The 23,155-nt window shown below is 35.6% G+C and overlaps 1 protein-coding gene across 5 annotated transcripts in view; it reads left to right on the top strand.

Annotated features, from left to right (window-relative positions):
• PDS5B (PDS5 cohesin associated factor B) overlaps positions 1-23,155 on the top strand; it is a 194,950-nt gene that overhangs the window by 154,686 nt on the left and 17,109 nt on the right. For all 5 annotated transcript variants that reach the window (XM_025923648.2, XM_086713920.1, XM_086713929.1 and 2 more), the window contains exons 22-28: positions 3,427-3,495; positions 5,055-5,191; positions 7,948-8,071; positions 14,471-14,675; positions 17,435-17,549; positions 19,349-19,481; positions 22,353-22,472. In XM_025923648.2, coding sequence (XP_025779433.1) covers positions 3,427-3,495; positions 5,055-5,191; positions 7,948-8,071; positions 14,471-14,675; positions 17,435-17,549; positions 19,349-19,481; positions 22,353-22,472 — 903 coding nt within the window. The remainder of the gene's footprint in view (positions 1-3,426; positions 3,496-5,054; positions 5,192-7,947; positions 8,072-14,470; positions 14,676-17,434; positions 17,550-19,348; positions 19,482-22,352; positions 22,473-23,155) is intronic.

Below are 23,155 nucleotides of genomic sequence, written 5' to 3'. Positions count from 1 at the left end.
TTAATGTTATTTTTGATCTGTATATATTTAACATTTCTGTAACTTGTTTTATAATAATACAGTGAACACTTATGTATTGTTAGCTCCTGGTTTATTACTCTCCAGACCTTTCCTTCTGTGTCTTCTCTGTCCCAGGTAACCACTGTGTTGAATTGGGATCTATTAATCCCCAACTAAAACAAAACACTTTACCACATGTATATCTCTAAAATACTTGTTTAGTTTTACTTATTCCTTTTTTTTTTTTTTTTTTTTTAATGTTAGTTTATTTTGAGAGAGAGAGCCAATGCATAAGCCTGGGAGAGGCAGAGAGAGAGGGAAAGAGAGAATCCCAGGCAGGCTCTACACTGTCAGCATGGAGCCCAACGTGGGGCTCAATCCGTATGTTTGAGTTATACCATATATATTCTTGGCTGATTTGCTTCTGTCATTACACATTTGTTTCTTCATATAATCCTTGTTATTATATCTAGCTGTACTTCATTCATTACTCTGCATTATGATATCAGTGTGTGAAATCACTTACACGTATTCTCTTAGTGGACATTTGGAATATTTCCATTTCTTTCCTCTCTGAAACAGTGCCCCTATGAATTTTCTTATAGAGGCCACCTGTTGCATATGAGCAAGAATTTCTCTAGGTTATCGTTATACAAGTGAAATTGATGAATCACAGTGTATACACACATTTAACTTTTCATTCCCAAATTATTTTTCAAAATCAGTGTTAAAACTTATTTTTTATTAGCAGTATATATACCCAGGATTGTCAGATCTTTTCACTTTTGCCCATTTATTAGTTAGAAAATACATTAAGACTCATTCTGGTCTTAATTTGCATTTCCCTGGTTGTTCATTAAGTTTTTATGTCTAGTTACTATTTACGTTGCCTCTTTCTGAAATTCCTTTTGAGGTCTTTTGCCTTTTTTTCTGAGCTTTTTGTCTTTTATAAGTAATCTTAACACACATTAATGCTTTTCTGGGTATATGTTGCAATATCTTGATAATAAATGCATAAAATCTCATTTATGGTGTGTCTTTACTCCCTTTGTGTGGTGTCTTTTGAACAAAAATTATCAATTTTAATGTAGCTAAATTTATTCCTTTCTTTTGTAGTTAGTGCTTTTTACATCTTTAAGAAAGCCTTCCCTACTCTAGTGTTACAAAAATAGTCTCCCGTATGTTCTAAAAGTTTTAAGGTTTTCTTTTCACATTAAAAAAATTTAATCCATCTGGAATTAATTCATTTGTTTGTATGCTGTGACTTTAAGGATTTCATTTCTTTTTTCTTCCATTAGGGCAACCAAATTTCCCATCATAGATTATTGAGTAATCTTTCCTTCTTCCAGTCCTCTGCATTGTACCACTTATATTGTTTATACCCTCTGTTCTTTACGGATGCTTTGTTGGCTCATCTACAGGGTGTCTTTCCTTAAAGTTTTGTAATTTTCTTTATAAAGAAAATTTGAAAAATTTTCTTGTAAAACTTTGTTAGGTACTTTGATTTTTTAAGTTTTGTATTATATTCGTGGTTGTGATTTGGAGAATTATTTTATAGTTTGAGTCTTTTGTTCATTTTTCTTGCTAAATAAACTCTTTTCTCCTTATTTTTATTTTTTTCTGAAGAATGCCAGTCTTGATTATTAGAAATGAGAAAATTTCTAATCCTTAAATATTATATCGCTCTACTAATTTCCTTATATTTCTATATGTGTTTCCTCTGCTTACCATTTTTCATCCCCACTTCATATATCAGGTTTTGAAAGTGATATAGTCAAGTCTTCTGTGGTGATGACATTTTCTATCTTTTACTCTTTTTTTTAAATCATTTTTGTTTTGATTTATTTTGATATTCTGCTAGTTGTACAGATGTTCATGAATTTTATATCTTGCTGTGTTATAAGATTTAAAAAGCACATCAGTATCCTATTTACACCAGTGTCCCAATCAAATCCATATCCCATTTCATGCCTTTGATCTTGACTGATACATTTTTTCATCTTGTTAGTTGTACATTTACTCTGTCATTGATTTTATTGCATCTGTTTGGGATTTATATTATTTTGAACCATCTGAGAGTCTGTTGGTTTTATTTATAACTTTTTCTATTTTGTAATATATACTGATTGACTTTTTCTTATGAATTGAATATTTTAGTAGAATATATATTTGAATAATTCTTTCAAAATGGTGTATAACTTGGAAACTTTCTCTGTGTCTTAGCTTGCTGAAAATATATTTTCCCTTATTCTTGAGTACTGGTATCCTATGTTTCAGGGCACTTGGCTGCAGAAAATTCAGAAAATTGTTTTTTGGCATCTAGTCTCGGCAGCTGAGAAATCTCAACTTGATCTGATTTTCACTTGTTTTTTGGAAGGTTTCCCCATGGAATCTTTGGGATCTTTTTGATATTCTTAGTTCAGAAATTTCATCAGAACATTTCTAATGTGATTGCTTTTTCATTATTTCCACTTTATACTTTGAAGGCATTTCTCAACTGAAGTGAGCCGAAAGCTGTATGTGTTTGACAAGTTTGCCTTCTGGATGTTGGGACCACCTGTCCTGTTGCCCAAGAGTTACCTGAGCTGCCATTTGAGTTCTGTTTCTGAGTCTCCCTCTGGAAATCACTCCTGTCATCAGGCAGCATACTGGATCTCTAGTATTCCAAGATTGGGTTCAGCTCTCTTGTCATCTTACTTTAGTTCCCTGGCTGCCACTGTAAATTCACATGTATTGCAACGCCTGTGCTTTGTCATCTCAGGATTGTTCTGTGATTGTGCTTAAAAAAACAAAACAAAAAAACACCCAAACTTTTTTGGAGGATATTTCCTTCTGTGCTTTTATGGAGATGGAAACCTTCTAGCTCTGTTCATTTTTTTACTGTATATTTTTTGTTTTTCAATTTTCTAAGGTTCTGGCCTTCTCCTTGGCCCTTTTTGGTTTCCAGCCCTGCTGTGTATCTGTTGCCATTTTGGTGGGATTTAGGTAGGAAGATATTAATGCATGTTTTTTTCTTCGTTAGAGTCAACTGCAAGTCTTCCTAATTTTTCTTCTCAAAATTTTTTGTATATATCTTACCCCTTGTTTAAGAACTGCTTTTTGGCTTTGTTGAGTTTGATCCTAGTCTGTGCCAACTGCCTTAAATAGTTGAATCATTAGTCTCAAAGGGCTAAGTAAGGAAGCATATGTTTAAGTGGTTAGAGTTGGTCCTTCCTCACACTTATAAAGCATCAACTGCTGATGGATGTGTAAGTGCTATATGTGGGTGCTAGTGAAGATAAGTCAACCTTTTCGAGAAATAGATGAGGTAGGTTAGTCATCTATAATGACCATCACTGCAGAAGATAAAGACTTCATTCATTCACTAAGTATTAATTAAACATGAAAATTCTTATTTATGTTTTAATGTCCTTCATTTTTGTTTAGCTCCCAGGAAAAAAGACAACTAAGCTTTGGGTTCCAGATGAAGAAGTTTCTCCTGAGACAATGGTCAAAGTGAGTGATATACATAGACCTTTTTATTTTAATACATTCACTAGATTGTATTATCATTATAGGTATTAAAATTCCTGTTATAAAGATATGGCTGTTAAAATCATCCAAGTGTTTATATTTATTATATGACATTATCCCATCTGCTTTTATAAATTTTTTTTTATGTTTATTTATTTTTGAGAGAGACAGAAACAGAATATGACTGGGTTAGGGGCAGAGAGAGAGGGAGACACAGAATCCGAAGCAGGGTCCAGGCTCTGAGCTGTCAGCACAGAGCTCAGCGTGGGGCTCGAACTCATGAGCTGTGAGATCATGACCCGAGTCGAAGCTGGACGCTCAACCGACTGAGCCACCCAGGCGCCCTCCATCTGCTTTGAGAGTAAAGAGCAGTAATGAAAACCTGAGGCCTCATGGGCAACTGCACATAATCTAATGTGAAAAGAAAAAAAAAAAAAGTGTTTAAAACTGCCTCCATGTTGCTGCTTAGAAAAGACCATGCTGGTTTTCTCATGTACATTCTCCTATTCAGTAAAGATGGTCATCCAGGAGAAGACTATTCACCTTTTCTATGAGATTTGATAAAACTTTTTATTTTGATTTAAAAAACAATTCAACCCATTGTTCCTTGAAGTAGGAGTAATACATAAAAGATTATTCATCACTAGTGTAGAGAGTATTTATTAAAAGGATCTACAGTCTGTAATGTAGACCACATCTCATTCCACTGCCAGGAAAAAATATATTAGATACTGTTTTTCTAGTTGTGTTTCATATAAATCTGTTCGTGTTGTGTGTGTATGTGTGTACTAGTTTACATTTTATATTAGGAACTATTTTGTCACGTTATTCCAGCTTCAGATTTTGATGCTGTTTCTGCAGCTGGTGGAATGATGCTTGGTGCTTTTAGTTCCAGTATAAACCTGTTTTCTCAGCATTGGTCTCAAGCAGCAGTTTTGTGTAGTCAGGTAGCACTGGACTAGAAGGCAGGTGACCTGCACTTAAGTTCATGCTTAACAAATGCCCTTTGAGAGGGATCTGAAAAGTTTCTGCCATATACCATTGTTCTAGACCCACTTAGCTCCTGAGCCATAGATCTGTAAAAAACTAAGATAATAAGTGAAAACGAGGTAATATGCACCTCTTCAAAAAGGGTTGTTGGAAACATTAAAGGCAGTAACATATTTTAAAGTACTTAAGTACTTCATATTATAAAATGTAGCACAAAAGATGGAATATAATTTGTAGTTGGGAACTTAACTTTTCTGACTAAGAAAGTTAGCATGATTTACCGTGGGGTCTAAGGAGTAAAGCTTATGATGGGGAAACATTAAACAAAAAGAACTAGTCTTTAGTTCTATCATTCGTCAGTTGCATGGGTGGGTGGGTAAAACATCTTTAAGGCATTCCGTTATCTTGATATATGCAGAAAAGAATGATTCTTTTTTCCTTTCCTTTTCTTAAAAAGCATCCATTGAAACCATTTCATTTTTTTGAAGGTTGATGCAGAATTTTTCTTTTAATGTAGCAATGTTGTATTTGTCAATTTGTCTTTTAAATAGATTCAGGCTATTAAAATGATGGTTCGATGGCTCCTTGGAATGAAAAATAATCACAGTAAATCAGGAACTTCTACCTTAAGATTGCTAACTACAATATTGCATAGTGATGGAGACTTGACAGAACAGGGGAAAATTAGGTATGTAATTATCATTTCAAAATTCTTGTGCAGTATTTCAATATCATGTGTAAATGTTTAAAAAAAATTTGTTTTTTAACATTTATTCATTTTTTGAGAGAAAGAGAGCACAAGCAGGGGAGGGGCAGAGAGAGGGGGCGACACAGAATCCGAAGCAGGCTCCAGGCTCTGAGCTGTCAGCACAGAGCCCGATGTGGGGCTTGAATTCATGAAACGCAAGATCATGACCTGAGCCGAGGTCGGACGCTTAACTGACTGAGCCACCCAGGCGCCCCCGTGTGTAAATGTTTAAAGGTCATTTTCTTTTTAAGAAAATAATTAGTATTCCCATGGAGATGTGCATATATTTTTATTATAATATGCTTTTATACAGTGGTTATTTCAAAATGGCAGTCATATGTCTGGGGCAGGGTATTGCTGTACATTGTAAATATTTTAAACAATAAATGTTTACTTTTTTGAATATCTAAATGTGAAATGGCTAGTGTACCAATCAGTAATTGATGTTTTCCATTCTTATTAAAGTCTAAAGGAAAAAGAACACACTGGGTAGAAGACAAGTTATTGAATCTGTTTCCAGAACTATAAATCTAAATATATGCAAACTTAAAAATGTACTTGATTTAAATTAAATTATATAAACACACACACTTTGTTTTGTTTGAAATATGTAGTTGAGTATAGTGATTCAAAAATTGGACCCTGGAGCCTGGATTCAAATCCTGGCACCACCACTCACTAGCTAGGTGACCTTTAGCAAATGACTTTAACTACCTTGTGTGTCTGTTTCCTCATTTATAAAATAGAGATAGGGACACCTGGGTGGCTCAGTCGGTTGAGCATCCGACTTCAGCTCAGGTCATGATCTCACGGTTCATGGTTCGAGCCCCGTGTCAGGCTCTGCGCTGACAGCTCAGAGCCTGGAGCCTGCTTCGGATTCTGTGTCTCCCTCTCCCTCTCCCTCTCCCTCCCTCCCTCCCTCCCTCCCTCCCTTCCTCCTCCTCCTCCTCCTCCTCCTCCTCCTCCTCCTCCTCCTTCTCCTTCTTCTTCTTCTTCTTTCTCTCTCTCTCTCTCTCTCTCTCTCTCTCTCTCTCTCTCTCTCTCTCCCCCTCCCTCCCTCCCTCCCCCTCTCCCCCTCCCCCACTTGTGTGGGCACATGCACACTCTCAAAAATAAATAAAATAGAGATAATGATTATAATCATTATAAGACATTATAATGTCTTGTCTAGCTATTATAATAGTCACTATTCATGTGCATATTTAGATTTCATCTCACCTGTTTTTATTCATGTTATTCTTTAATGAAATCAAATGTGTGTTTTAATTCTGCAAATATATGTGAATTGCATTGGTTCACTTTTTTTTTTTTTTTTTTTTTAATTTACATCCAGATTAGTTAGCATGTAGTGCAACAATGATTTCAGGAGTAACATTGGTTCACTTTTAAAACAAGTCTTTATATAGAAATTTGGTCTTCAAAAACTTAGTTGTAAAATATTGAATTTAATTATTTGTCTTTATTTGCACTAAATAAACTCCAGAAGAAAAACAGAATTTCCTTTAGTGGTGGTCAAGTGAATTACCTCATAATAGCTACTTGGAATATTGCTGTTGATTAACTGAATAGCACCTCTAGGACATGTAACTTTAGAACCTTATAAATGTTGACATGCATTCAGTCAGCATTTTTGCATAATCCTTAGAGAAAGGAGAGTCTTAAGCCAATTAGGTCATTAGATTGTAGAAGACCAAGAATTTGTCTTTTAACTCACTCTCAGCACTGTATATATGGTAGACACATACTTGTTTTATGAGTATTAAATAATCTTTTACTGTGAAAGTACATGGGGAGTCAGTTTGTCTTTTAAATACATTAAGGCTATTAAAATGATGGCTCGGTGGCTTCTTGAAGTGAAAATAATCACAGTAAATCAGGATTTACTGTGTAATTCATCTGATATATCACTATATTAGGAAGAATTGTTTAGATGTATTTACTATTTAAGAATTTACTAATGTTTTAGGGGTGCCTGGGTTGCTCAGTCAGTTGAGCATCTAACTCTTGATTTCGGTTCGGATCATGATCCAGGGGTCATGGGATCGAGCCCTGCGTCAGGACTCTGGACTGAGTGTGGAGCCTGTCTCAGATTCTCTTTCTCCTCCTCTCCCCCACCCCCCTGCTTGCATACTCTTTCTCTCTCTCTCAAATCATAAAAAAAAAAGAAAAAGAAAAATTTTGCTAATGTTTGAGGTGTGTCCCATTAAGCAGAAGTTTTCTTAAATTTAAAAGGAGCTTCTTGGTAATATTTGAAAAGTTGAATTCTAAAAATTGTGATGTTTTCTGCTACACCTGCTTTCATTCTTCTTTTATACTTAGCACATTAGTTTTAGTTGACTGATTAACAAGTTAGGACATTTTTGTGCCTAATCTATAAGTAAACACATAACCAAAAAAAATCCATACCAGAAGACTTTAGCTAAACATACAAATATATTCTAAGCTTTAATCTTGGCTAAAGCTATTTTATGTAGAATTAAATGACTTCAGTATAGGCTGTGTTAAGGAAAATAACTTTGGAGTATTAGACACCATGTTCCAAAGTTAAGTAAACATAAGTGTTCAGTGTCACTGAATTGCCTTCTGCCCTTTTTTTGGCCACAGGAAATTTTTAAAAATTTGATGTAGCAAGTAGGAATGTTCTTTTGCAGACATTTAGAAATCTAATTTATAATTCTTTCTTATTTATTTTTTAGTAAACCGGATATGTCACGTCTGAGGCTTGCAGCTGGAAGTGCTATTGTAAAGCTGGCACAAGAACCTTGTTATCATGAAATCATCACATTAGAACAGTACCAGCTCTGCGCATTAGCTATCAATGTAAGGAAGATGGCCATATAGAATAGACTTTATATGGTCTTTGACTTTTTAGGAAGAAAAAAGTCCTCCATGATATAGAGATAAAAATGTTGAGTTGTCTCCTTTTGGAAAATGTATGCATGAGAAACATTTCAGAGTTCTAAAACTGTTGTTTGAGTTTTGGGTTGCTAACACAGTACATTCGATTCTCGTTATTTGTAGTAGTTCTATTCTACAGAGTCACCCCAGCCACCAAATTACCAAATACTGATCCATTGCTTCTAAGGGAAATACAGGGGTGGTTTCTCCAAGGCTCTGTTCCCAACATTTTTGTCAGTCTGTCAGTACATAACCTTGTTTTATGTGTGTTTCTATTTGAGGACATATGATTTAATATATAGTTGTGTCACTACCATTGAACTCATGACCAACAGAGCTGTAACTCCTGCCTGAATAAAACTTTGCTAACATGTATTCTCCCTATGGCATATCACAACCTTCTTGCTTTTAGGAACACTGAACAGCACTATGCTTGGGAGCTCTTTTAAACAACAAAACCACCAACAGATGCACAAAAATGTGAAAAAATGTGGCACTAAATAGACTGTCAAAAGGACACTTGTTTGCAATACAAGAGCTGACACAACAGGCCTTGCTTTGTTCAACTTCATTCAGATGGGATGTATGTCAGATGATTCAGATTGTTCACTACTGTATTGATTTACTCACTTTAAGTATTGATTTTGGGGTTACAAATAAATTGTAGTGAGTAGGTGAATTCACAGATTTGGAATGTGTAAATAATGAGAATTGAATATATTGAGGTCTTAAAAGGAATAAAAAATACAGACATTTACAGTTTTATAAAGATATGATACAGATTAATAAACATTTCTTACTTCTCCAGCCAGTTAAAATTTGAAGTTATTAACAGCGATACTAATGGATTTATTCTCTAGTCTTACAGATTTCATATTAGAGTAACATAGTATTTGAATCCTGTTACTTTGGAAGTTTTTAGCATCATTGAGAAAATTAAAAAGGACTTCCATAATGGAAAATATGATATTTAAATATGAGCTTTTCATTCATTTTTTTTGGTCATTTTACACTTAATTTTCCTGTTCTTTTCCAAGTAGTCTTATGTATAAGAATTTGGCATTTATTTTAGGGATTATTGTAATTTTTCTTTCCACCCTTCCCTCTGCTTATTTTTAAATTAGTGCTTATGTGTAACTCCTAGCCATAAGCAATTGCCTGTTTTTTGTAATCATTTTGTCAGAATATGGTACTTTAGTCTTTAAAAAAGCTATTCCAGATCTCCAAATCTTGTTTTTGTTTTGTTTTAGTTTTAGTGTTGTAATTCAGATATTATACTAAACCATTTGAAAATGAGATTTCGAGGAATCCATAATTTCCTGGTTTAGTTTTTCCTCATTAAATTTTAGAAATAATATTATTTTGCAAGAAAGTGAAAATTGTTTAAAAATATATATTAAATTTCTTAGAAGAAAACCTTTGTAATTTTTTTTTTAGATTGGTGATACAGTCGGTTGATTTATCACATTCTTGGTCTGATATTTCTAAATGTATTGGTGCTACCAGTTTTAAGGTGGAAACTCTTACAGAAGTATGGAAATATGTGAGAGAAATGGGCTTTGTTTGAAACTTATTGTGTGTAAAAAGTATGTACAAATCGTTAAATATTCACTATGTGTGAAAAGCATCCATACTTCTAGAGATTTTCTAGCACAATATATGTTATGTATTACTATCTCAGTCACCAAATTCCCAAGGTGAAAGTTCAGATTGCCTAGGTTTTAAGATTGCTTTGGAATACTGTTGACTATGGAACATGTGTTAATGGTTGAAAGTTAGTTATTAGCATATTCTCACAACTTACAGACATATGCAGTTACCCTCCTGAAAAATACCTTTCTGCTGTGCTTCTAAACCGTGTGCTTGTCTCTTCTTTTTCAGTCTCCAGACCTCAAAGAGTAATCTGTATCTTTGTCTCTTTTACCCACTTATCTCTCAGTCCTCACTACTCACATTTTGGCATTTGCTTTTCTTGTTTTTCCAAAAATGCTTTATTGAAGGCCTCGAATCCAGTGATACTAGTTAGTCTTCATTATACATGTCCTTTCTGCATTATTTGACACAGCTCACTGCACCTTTATTCTTGAAATTCTCTCTGGTTTCTATCTCCTGATTTTTGTTGTTCCTCTCTAACTACATTTTTTTGTTCTTTTTTCCTTTAAATGCATGTATTCTGTAAGGATTTGTTGATGACCAAATTTTCCACTTATACATTCTTTTTTAGCTGTCTTATTTTCTTCGTAGGTGACCCCTGTACTAGCAACATTTTAACATTTTTGCAGGTCAGTCTGGTGCCACTTATAAGGCTAAACAGAAATTTCAAACTCTTATGGTCTGTGAATGTTAAGACTGAATTCATAATCTTTCTGAAATCTATTCTTTACTGACATGTAGAGCCTCAGTAAGCATTAAATAAATCCAAATGGTATATTCTTGGATTGAAAAACATGATTTATATTTGACTATTTGCTTGTCCTTGTGCCTTGTTACAGAAGTGCAGATAATCTGTCCTGTGTCATATCTTTTCACTCATATCTTCTTAACTGTTCTTACCACTGTAATCATCATTAGCTTTCACCTGGACTATTGGGAGACTTTTCTGCTGTGGTTTAAATTTCCCTATCACAGTTCCAATCATATTATTTCCCAGTCAAAATATTTAGGGGCTTATACTTGTAAAAAAAAAAGAGAGAGAGAGAGAAAAAAAGAAAAGAAAGAAAAATTGCATGTATTTTACAGTTTGGCTGTTTAAACCCTTCTAATATTGTGGGTCCAAATATACACTTAAAAAATCTTGTTTAACCCACTACCCTTACCTACCTTCATTTCAGTGAAACTGAACAGTTTTTTTCTTTTATGTGCCTGTAGTTTGCTTTCTTCTCACCCTCCCATTTCCACAAGTCCATCTCTGACCCTTTTTTTTTTTTTTTTCAAGGTTTATTTATTTTTGGGACAGAGAGAGACAGAGCATGAACGGGGGAGGGGCAGAGAGAGAGGGAGACACAGAATCGGAAACAGGCTCCAGGCTCCAAGCCATCAGCCCAGAGCCTGACGCGGGGCTCGAACTCACGGAGCGCGAGATCGTGACCTGCCTGAAGTCGGACGCTTAACCGACTGCGCCACCCAGGCGCCCCTCTGACCCTTTTTGAAAATCAAGGCTTAAACACAACCTTCTCCACAAAACTTGCTCAGATTCTTACAGCTGGTCTCATTTTTATTCCCCACAGATTTTATCTTCAGTCCTTTGATACATACATGCATCATGCTTTATTTATTTTTATATATGTCTGCTTTATTTCTCTTACTCGAGTTGAGTTCTTTAAAGGTAGTATTGTGGTTTATATATACAATGGAATACTACTTGGCAATGAGAAGGAATGAAATATGGCCTTTTGTAGCAACATGGATGGAACTGGAGAGTGTTATGCCAAGTGAAATAAGTCATACAGAGAAAAACAGATACCATATGTTTTCACTCTTATGTGGATCCTGAGAAACTTAACAGAAGACCATGGGGGAGGGGAGGGGAAAAAAAAAAGAGAGAGAGGGAGCCAAACCATAAGAGACTCTTAAAAACTGAGAATAAACTGAGGGTTGATGGGGGGTGGGAGGGAGGGGAAAGTGGGTGATGGGCATTGAGGAGGGCACCTGTTGGGATGAGCACTGGGTGTTGTACGGAAACCAATTTGACAGTTTCATATTAAAAAAAAAAAAAAGGTATCTCAGAGGTTCTTGTATATTTGAATAGAAAGTAAATCTGGGGAAATAGAAATTCAATAATATGAATCTTAATATTATTTAATAATTAAGTATTTTAGAATTTGAATGCAGTTCATGAAAAATTTACTTTGTACTGCTATCTGCTGTACGTTGTTCTAGGTTCTGTAAAATACAAAGCCATGGCTACTGCCCTTAAGAACAAAAGCTCTTAGAACAGAAAATATAAAGAAGTGTTGATAATACAATGTGATACACAAAGTAATTGAACTATTTGCAAGACACTGTCAGTAGTTCTGAGGATAATTTGTAGTAGGAAAGGGCACTAAAAGTGAATTTACTTAAGATGCAGACAAATTAATTTCACAGTTAGTTAGTGAATAAAAGCTTTAATTGGAACTTTGAGGAAAATGTTTGGTAGCATTACATACCATCTTCTTTTTTCTTATATTGAACCAAATAGTGGTTAGAAGCATAACCATGAAAGTATTAAATGTTTGCTTTTTTGAATGTTTTTTTCCTGCAAAAAAAAATTGTATTACTCTATTCCGTACTTCACATTTAACTTCTGTAACATAGTCAAAAGGATAATCATCTTTGCAAAAAACAAACATTTGGAGGCTGTCTCAGTTCCTAGGAAGACATACTTTAAGTTTTTTCTTCACATGCTTTTCTATTTGATGTACCTATTTGTCATCATTCTTGTCAGTTTTCTCCTCTTTCATTATTAACTGTGACAGCTTGCACATGACTTAACAGTTCTTCTCTAACTTTAATGACAAATTTTGGGAATCCTACTACTTTTGCCATGATTCAGTAATTAATTTATATTGTTGGATCCTGAATGATTAGTGAGAAAGTAACAAAAACATGGTCTTGGTTGAGAATGTATCTGAGTAGGGGGAAGGGATGTTTGGAGATTAATTTTTTAATGAATGGTGTGTTCATCTGTGAATATATTTGTGATATTTTGACTTACACAGTTTGTAATTGGGTATTTTCATGGTGAATAATCAGATAATGAAGATTCCTCTACCCCGTGGGAGTTTTAATACTGAGGAAGGAATGAGTTTATGTCAACTTTATTTTGTTGGGTGTGAGGGTTGACAGTAATTCTGTGGAATTAGAATACTCTTTAATTTCTTATTTTTTTAAATTTTATTTTAGAGAGGAGTGCATGAGCGAGCAGGGGAGGGAAAGAGAGTGGGGGGCAGAGAGAGAGAATCCCAAGCAGCTCCACACTGTCAGTGCAGAGCCCAACATGGGGCTCAGTTTCATGGCCTGTGAGACCATGACCCAAATCGAAACCAGGAGTCGGACCCTTAACTGACTAAGCCACCCAGGTGCCCCAAGAATACTTCTTAAAAAATAGATATTTGGGGGCACCTGGGTGTCTCAAATGGTTAAGTGTCGGACTCTTGATTTCAGCTCAGGTTATGATCTCACGGTTCATGGGATTGAGCCCCGCGTCGGACTCCAGTGACAGTGGGGGAGCTTCCTTGGAATTCTCTCTCTCCTCTTTCTGCCCCTCCCCTGCTCATATTTGTGCTCTATCTCAAAATAAGCTTAAAAAAAAAAAAAAAGATAAACAAGTCTAAATTAAATGAGAGAAGGTACACAAAATAAGGATTTAAAGATAAGAGCAAGATGTTATGACCTAGGTTTTGAAAAAAAACCAAAATGTACATTATAGATAGTAGAAATAGTATGCATAACATTGCAATAGTATGAAAGACACCACACTTTGTGTTAATTGGTGGAGGGTAAGGTGTAATTATGAAGGTCTTTACACGTTTCATATATGACTCAAATGTCATATTGAGCTTTGTCCTATAGCTTATTCTATAGATAATCTATATGCCAGATACTGTGCTAGGTTTAGACGCTCAAAAGTGAATAAAGGCATAGTTCTTGTCTTTAAGGAATGAGCCGTGATGAGTAAGACCTATAAACCAATCATTTTAATACTGTATAGTGAATGCTATGCCGGAGATACGCACAGAGTGCTAAGAGAGGATAGCTGGATGCCTGATAAAGACTGGAAGATATAGGAGCTGTTGTTAGAGATGAGGAGGAGTTAGCTAGAAGAGTAGAGATGGGTGGTTTAGTAGAGGGAGTTAGTATGAGGAAAGCAGGCGCAGTGGTAATGAACAATTGGTTCATTTATAGGACTAAAAGTAATTTGGTGTTCCTGAAATTGACTAGTAACTCTTGCCTTCAGAGTTGTCCATTTTAATCTGAATAGTTTTTTCACTGTTAAAGCTAAACTATATAAATTGGACAGTTTTATCTTGCTCAGTAAGTGCAAAAGCTAGATAGGAGATGGTATTTAAACTATTTTTAATACCTTAAGTTAGGATGGATTTATATGTACTAGCTTTATCTGTTTTAAAAGTATATTCAGTATTTTCTAACACATGTAACTTGGTACCTTGTGAACACTACAGCCTTGAAACGAACATGTCACAATCCCTCAGTCTTGTGAGCAGAAGCAGTGGTTGTCCATAAACTTGCTCTCCTTTACCCTTCAAATTTCGTATGTAAGGTTGTTACTTATTCTTTGTTGCCATGTGAATAATCTGTGGAATAATTCTGTCTTTACAGGATGAATGCTATCAAGTAAGACAAGTGTTTGCTCAGAAACTTCACAAAGGCCTCTCCCGATTACGGCTTCCACTTGAGTATATGGCAATCTGTGCACTTTGTGCAAAAGATCCTGTAAAAGAGAGAAGAGCTCATGCTAGGCAGTGTCTGGTCAAAAATATAAATGTGAGACGCGAGTATCTGAAGCAGCATGCAGCCGTTAGTGGTAAGCATATGTGAAAATGGGAAGTATACTATCCTAGCCAGTTGCAGTTTGATTGAACACAAAGTGATGTTACTGCTGTTTATTATACTCTAATTGGCCATCATTAAATACAAAATTGTTACTAATTTTCAATAACCGTTTTCCTTTAAAAAAGTTCGTTTGACAAATATAAATGCATAGGTATTTAAATATCAACCCATGTTTCTTTATGTAACTGACTGAATGGCCAAGGAAAATAAGCAATGACATTGGAGATACTTTTAATAAAACAGTGAAATATGCGCGCGCGCGCACACATACACACACACACATATGTGGTGTAAGTACTGTCTTTTAGATTTAAAAAAGTACAGGTCTTTTATCTTTGATTGTTTTTCACTGGTAGCTGATGTTAATATCCGGTGCTTATGTGCCTGTTTTTAATCTCATTTTATCCCATTTGTGTTATTTTTGTGTCTGAGTTCTTCATTGTATTTTTAAAAATTTTTTTTAAATGTTTATTTATTTTTGATAGAGAGACAGAGCATGAGCATGGGAGGGGCAGAAAGAGGGGGAGACACAGAATCTGAAGCAGGCTCCAGGCTCTGAGCTGTCAGCACAGAACCCGACATGGGGCTCGAACTCATGGACCACAAGATCATGACCCTCAGAAGTCAGAGGCTCAACCAACTGAGCCACCCAGGCTCAAGCCACCCTTGAGTTCTTTTAACAGCATTAGAATCCACCTAGTTACCCAAGTCAAAAATCAGGCCTTTATTTTTGTACCTTCTTTTTTCCTCTTATTGGTCACCAAATCCTCTAGATACCTTGAATGTCTCTCTCCTTAGCTCTCCTACTCTGGTATATTTCACTTGGGTAATTGAATACACTCCAAACATCTTCCTGTTGTGTTTCCTTCCCTCTGACCCATCTCCAGCTGTGCCACACACCATTATCAAGAATACCATTCTAAAACAGGTTGGATCATGGTACTTCCTTGCTTGAAATCCATGTTGATTCTTCATTGCTGATAGGATCTAGTTGAAACTCATTAGCATGGTCCTTACTCTCAGCCTGAGTTTCAAGCTACCTATAAATTTTGTGTATCTTATACTATGGATTATTTGAAATTTGTGCAACCATCTTTTAACTTTGTTGTCAACTCTATCTGGAAATTGCCTGCCCTTCTAGACAAATATAAAGAAAACTAAGGAGCGTGGTTTGCACCTTTTGAATCCTTTAAAATACAGTTTTGGTGTTACTGCATCACTGGGGCCTTCTTTCTTTCTCTTCCTTCTCAAACTTGGAGAATAAGAGCTCTGGAGTCAAATCCCTCTTCTGTTTACTGGTTGTTTGGGGGCAGGTTACTTTCTCAATCTGAGCCCTAGTCTCCTTATTTGTAAAATTGGTATAATTATACTCATTTCTTATGGTTAGCATGAGGATTTAAGTGTTATGTGTATAAAGCACCTGGCATGATGTGTGGTTCAAAGAAGTACTTGGTACTTGTTAGCTATACTTACTTGAAGGCGCCTTTCACATTGAAGTATAGTTTGTGTCTCTACACTTTCCTGTGAGATCTTTATCTAGTCTTACTCATCTTTGTACTTAAAATAATATGCCCCAATAAAAGTAGTAAGCCTAGAAAATAGTAAGCATTGAATAAATACTTGATACATTTGAATTTGAATATCACTGAGTTTTGAAACCTGTTACTTTTTTTTTCTGTATTCTATATTTTCTTGAAATAAATATTACACACCAACTATTCTCTTAGAGTTCAGCAATAAGGAAATAAATAAAACTTGGTGTCTTATTGACACATGTAGTATTTATTATATGCCAAGTTGAGTATCTGATTTAAAATTTTATTTTGAGGGGCGCCTGGGTGGCTCAGTCAGTTAAGCGTCCAGCTTCAGCCCAGGTCATGATCTTGCAGTTCATGAGTTCGAGCTCTGCATTGGGCTCTGTGCTGACAGCTCAGAGCCTGGAACCTGCTGTGGATTCTGTGTCTCCTTCTCTCTCTGCCTCTCCCCAGCTCATGCTCACACTCTGTCTCTGTCAAAAATAAATAAACTTAAAAAAAAAAATTAAAAGTTTATTTTGAAAGTAGGAAATATAAAAGGAATTGTTCAGTATATGACTCCTGGTCTTTTTGACTAATGTTTGGTAAAACTAGTTAGGATTACCATTCTGACCTCTAGTGCAATATGCTGATCTCAGGTCAAAATATAAAAATATTTGAATTTAAAATAAAAGTTTGTTACTTCAAATGTCCTAGAAACTCTGAAGTCCATTACTTTAGATCTGTTCTTTTTTTTACAAATAATCTCAAGTAGTATCAACCTTCTTATTTTTTGTGCCATATTAACATTGAAAGATGCATTATTTTTTTTTTTTTTTTTTTTTTTTTTTTTGCTCAGCTTAATAAGGGAGTGTTAAACATAAGGTTGCTCATAATCACAAGAAAAATAGATCTTATGTTTCTTTTTCTTAGATATAGTTTGTTTGGGTCACTTTTTACCATGTGTGTTTGAAAATGAAAATATTTGTCTTTGTAGGCTCAGCATATGGTGCATTTAGTAGGCATTTCAATATTGGACATGATGGATGAATGAATAAAGTCTTTATGGTGTAATTCAACACTGGACATTTCAATAAATTTTTCTTGTAGCCATATTTTGGGAAACTACTGGGATGCAAGAAATACAGTATCACAGACAAAGTGTAAGGTTTGGTTTTCTAACCTGGATGTTTGTGTTTTGTTTTTTCTTTTTCAGAAAAATTACTGTCTCTTCTACCAGAGTATGTTGTTCCATATACAATTCACCTTTTGGCACATGACCCAGATTATGTCAAAGTACAGGATATTGAACAACTGAAAGATGTTAAAGAGTAAGACCTTTTTCATTCCATTTTCATATTTCCTGAAAGTTTTTTCTCTTTGATGCTGATAATGGAATTGCCATTATAATTAATTAGATTTATTTAATTTCTTAGGAGTTCCACGTTCTTCCCTTATTTCTTCTCTTGTTTTTCTTTTTTCATACCATATCTTTATATTTCATTTCCTATATGATTTCCCAAAAGTTAATTTAGCATAATTAGTGCACTGCTGTGTCTCTTTCGTTCTGGCACTTGTTTTCTATTGATGCAGTCCATTAAGAGTTTCCATTCCAGTTCTTACCTTTTCCTGCTTTCTTCTACAACTCTAAATTTTCATGTGGGCGAATTAATACTCTCCTTTATTCACATAGCACTTTTTCTTTGCATTAACTATCTTTCTCTGTAGGAAGAGAGAATGGTCTAATTTAGTAATGGGCCAAGTTGGTTACCAAGGAACTACCCCACTTACTACTTCATTGGTGTTTTTCTAGCTCAAGTTTATGGCACATGTAATTTTTTCAAAGATTATTGTTGAGAGGCAGAAAGACCATCTATGCCTGGGTGTGGAATAGGGAAATACAATAATATTTAGAGAAGTCTTCCTAATACCGCCATACTTCTTTAAATAAGCTTAAGACCCTAGTCTTCTTTCTGTTACGATAAACGTCTGTGGTTTTGAATAAATGAATTTATTATGCCTTTAGCTTCCTATTAAAGGAAAATAACTGGTGGTGTCTTAGTTCATAGAAATATTTGATAAATATTTGTGGTACCTCAAGAGAATAAAATCAAATTACTGGTAACTTTTTTATGGCAAGGGAAAAGCTGTTACTACCCTCTTTTAGCCACAGTTTCTGTTTTTTTTTTTTAAACTAAGCAGTTCTCCCAAAATGAGTTCTGTGTTAGGGTGATTGTAACTAATGAAAACTTCTAACCATCTTTCTCAGATAACTTTGGTTTTTGAAATACATTTAATATTCTTTGGAATTTACTAAATATTTTTGGTTTATTTGTAAAATGCCCAGTACAGTCTTGAGTACTCTTCCCATTCTGTCAGAGAGCTGCTCCAGAAGAACTTATTCTATTCCCAAGATCCTTAAGGTTATTTTTCCCCTTCTAGAATGATACCTTGCTTCTCACTTTACTTTTCTCTCTTCTCACTGTACTTTTCTCTCTTCTCACTTTACTTTTCTCCTCTGTGCCACAACTCTGTTCCATTCTGTCTATATAGTAAAGACACAAAGCACTTTTGGTTTGGTCTTGAACAGAGTTGTATGTAATTAACTTTAACTGAGCTAGTGAAACTTTCTTTTAATTTTTCCCTCTTAAGCAAAGACAGTATGTGTAGTTGTCAACCATGGTTTTTTTCCTCTCTAATTTATTCATGAAGATTCTTAACTATTGAGTTGGGTGGTTATATTTTCTTGAAAACGTCCAATCAGGACTGCTGTCTTGAGTGCTTGAGGCTTCACTTTATCCATGGCCCGGTTTTTATTTTAGGCAATTTTCTTTCCCTGTCATAGCTAGGGGTTAAGATCACTTCATCATTTCCACCATTTAAGTTCTTTTTTAACCTGCCTCTTTGGAAAAATTATTGAGATTTTGAGAAGGGGTCTTTTGAATTCACACCTACATTGCTGATAAGTTGTGATTTGTATGTGTGATATACCTTTTTTTCTCTTTTGATTTATAGCTGTTTTTTCCTTTTTAATTTTTTCCGTTTGTGGAGTTTATTATATTTATGTTGAGTTATTTTGTCTATATTTAACAACTGATTTTTTCATTTCTTTTTCTTCCCTTTTTCTTAGATGTCTTTGGTTTGTTCTAGAAATATTAATGGCTAAAAATGAAAATAACAGTCATGCGTTTATCAGAAAGATGGTAGAAAATATTAAACAAACAAAAGATGCCCAAGGACCAGATGATGCAAAAATGAATGAAGTATGTAATTCTTTGTAAATAATCATGCTTCCCTGTTGATTTAAGCATTTGAGTGGGGGTGTGGTACTTCTATAGTATGTATAGACATTATCAATCTTTTTTATTATTTAATAATTAGTATTTCTATTAGTAATTAGAAATATTGAAAACAATAGTTTAACTTACACTATTGTACTGAAAACTACACACAGCCATACCTTGTTTTAATGCACTTTGCAGATAATTGCATTTTTTTTTTTTTTTTTTTTTTTTTTTTTTTTTTTTTTTACAAGTTGAAGGTGTGTGACAACCTTGCATGGAGCAAGTCTGTTGGCAGCATTTTTCCAACAGCATTTGCTTATTGCTTATTTCATGTCCCTGTGTCACATTTTGGTAATTCCTGCAATATTGTAAACTTTTTCATTGCTATTATATATGTTATGGTGAACTGTGATCAGTGATCAGTGCTTTGGGGTTCCACAAACTTCACCCACATATAGAAGATGGCAAACTTAACTGATGTGTGTGTTTTGACTGTTGTAGCCACCAGTCGTCCTCTCTCCCTCTCCTCAAGCTTCCCTGTTCCCTGAGACACAACAATATTGGAATTAGGCCAATTAACCCTACAGTGGCCTCCAAGTGCTCAAGTGAAAGGAAGAGTAGCATATCTCTCACTTTAAATCAAAAGCTAGAAATGATGAAAGTTAGTGAGGAAGGCCTGTAGAAACTGAGATAGGCTGAAAGCTAGGCCTCTTGTACCAAATAGTTAGCCAAGTTGTGCATGCCAAGAATAAGTTTTTAAAGGAAATTGAAAGTGCTACTTCAGTGAGAACACAAATGATAAGAAAGTGAAATACTCTTATTGCTGATACAGAGAAGGTTTGAGTGACCTGGATAGATCAAACCAGCCACAGCATTCCCTTAAGCCAAAGCCTGATCCAGAGCAAGGCCCTAACTCTGTAATTCTGTGAAGGCTGAGAGAGGTGAAGAATCTGCAGAAGAAAGAAGCTAGCAGAGGTTGGTTCATACGCTTAAGGAAAGAAGCCATCTCCATAAGATAAAGTACGGAGTGAAACAGCAAGTGCTGACATAGAAGTTGTCCAGAAGATGTAGCTAAGGTAACTAATGAAGGTGGTTGCTCTAAATAACAGTTTTCTAACGCAGCCTTCTGTTGGGAGAAGATGCCATTGAGGACTTTCCTAGCTACAGAGAAGTCAGTGCCTGGCTTCAAAAGGCAGGCTGACTCTCTTGTTAGGAGCTAATGCAGCTGGTCTCTTGAGGCTGAAGCCCGTGTTCATTTCCCATTCTGAAAATCCTAGGGCCCTTAAGAATTATGCTAAGTCTACTCAGTGCTCTATAAATGGAACAACAGAGCCAAACAAATAGCACATCTGTTTGCAGTATGTTTTACTGAACATTTTAAGCCCATAGTGGAGACCTCAGAAAAAAAGACTTCTCTCAAAATATTACTGCTCACTGATAATGCACCTGGTCACCCCCAAGGCTCTGATGGAGACCTACAATGAGATTAATGCTATTTTCATGCCTGCTAACACAGCATCCATTCTGCAGCCCAGGGATCAAGGAATAATTTCAACTTTCAAGTCTTATTGTTTAAGAAATATATTCATAAGGTTGTACCTACCAGAGATGGTGACTCTTCTCATGGATCTGGGTAAAGTCAAATGAAAATCTGGAAAGAATTCTCCACTCTACATTCATTAAGAACATTCATGATTCATGGAAAGAAGTCAAATTATCAACATGGACTGGAGTTTGGAAGAAGTTGATTCTAACTTCTTGGTTAGAATCATCATGGATGACTTTGAGGGGGGGTTCAAGACTTCAGTGGAGGAAGTAACTACAGATGTGGTAAAAATAGCAAGAAAATTATACCTAGAAATGGAGCCTAAAGATGTGACTGAATTGCTGTAATTTCATGATAAAACTTTAATGAATTTGGAGTTGCTTTTCATGGATGAGCAAAGAAAGTGGCTTATTTATTTATTTTTTAATGTTTATTTATGTACAGACTGTGAGCCAGGAGAAGGGCAGAGAGAGGGGGAGAGAGAGAATCCCAATCAGGCTGTGTGCTGTCAGCACCAAAACCACTTTCCTGGGGCTCCATCCCATGAACCGTGAGATCATGACCTGAGCCCAAACAAGAGTCAGCTGCTCAACTGACTGAGCCACGCAGGCGCCCCAGGAAAGTGGTTTCTTTAGATGGAATCTGCTCCTGATGAGGATGCTGTGAAGATTGTTGAAATTACAACAAAGGATTGAGCATATTACACAAACTTTGTTGATAAAACAGCAGCAGCGTTTGAGAGGATTGACTCTGATATTCAAAATTCCGCTGTGGGTAAAATGGTATCAAATAGCATCACATGCTGCAGAGAAATTGTTAGTGAAAGGAAGAGTCAGTCAGTACAGCAAACTACAGTTTTGTCTTTTTTTGAGAAATTACTACAGTCACTCCATTGTTTGGCAGCCACCACTGATCAGCAGCAGCCGTCAACATTAAGGCAAGACCCTCTTCCAGCAAAAAGATTTTGCAAGTAACCGAAAGCTCAGATGATGGTTAACGTTTTTAGCAATAAAAGTTTTTAATTACTTGTACTGTAATTACATTGTACGTTGTTTTTTAGACATAATGCTGTTGCACACTCAATAGATCATAGTGTAGTGGAAACATAACTTTTATATGCACTGGGAAACCAAAAAATTCATTTGACTCACTTAATTGAAACATTTGCTTTATTGTGGTGGTCTGGAGCCGAATCTGCAGTATCTCTGAGGTATGCCTGTACTAATTGCATGTTGTAGAATTACTCCTAATTCAGAGTCAAGGCTGCCACCTTAAGTACCTAATTTTCTTTAATACCATTGCAGAAACTGTACACTGTGTGTGATGTTGCCATGAATATCATCATGTCAAAGAGCACCACATACAGTTTGGAATCTCCTAAAGACCCAGTACTACCAGCTCGTTTTTTCACCCAGCCTGACAAGGTAGTTATTTTAGATTTTGTGTGTGTAGATTGAAATAAAATGTATTCTCAGCACTAGGTTGTGGGAAGATTAGGAAGGATCAGTATCAAGAGCTGGCGCACTACTAATGTCGTGGAAAGGTCAGCTTGCGTCTTAATAATGTGGTGCAAGACTAGCACATGGGCCAAATCGGAGGACACAAACAAGGTCCGGAGGTTAATCAAGATTATCTAGAGTTTGTGTTTGGAGTTTTATGCCAGTCTACGAGTACAGGCAAAAATGTGATCAAAGCATGTAGATCTGTCAGTTAATGACCAGTGATCCAAAATGGGAAGGAGAATGCTGATAGAGTCTGAAGTTATAAGCCCTTGATTGAAATTTATAACTGGTATGAAGAAACAAGGGCAGACACCGGAACAGGTTTGAGACCCAGGGAATACCACAAGAATGTTCCCCAAACTCAGCACAAAACTCAAGTATTGTAGGAAATACAAAAAAGAAAAAAAAATTTTTTTTATGTTTTATTTTTGAGAGAGAGGGCGCAAACAGGGGAGAGGCACAGAGAGGAAGAGACACAGAATTGAAGTAGGCTCCAGGCTCTGAGCTGTCAGCACAGAGCCCGACGCGGGGCTCGAACTCACGAACTGTGAGATAACCTGAGCCAAAGTCAGACGCTTAACCTGACTGAGCCACCCAGGTACCCC

The sequence above is a fragment of the Puma concolor genome, chromosome A1 (genome assembly GCF_028749965.1).
Source record: "Puma concolor isolate L17-30 chromosome A1, mPumCon1.1.hap2, whole genome shotgun sequence".
Lineage (NCBI taxonomy): Eukaryota > Metazoa > Chordata > Mammalia > Carnivora > Felidae > Puma > Puma concolor.
The sequence above is the reverse complement of the archived record's forward strand: the minus strand, read 5'-3'. Positions and strand labels throughout refer to the sequence as shown.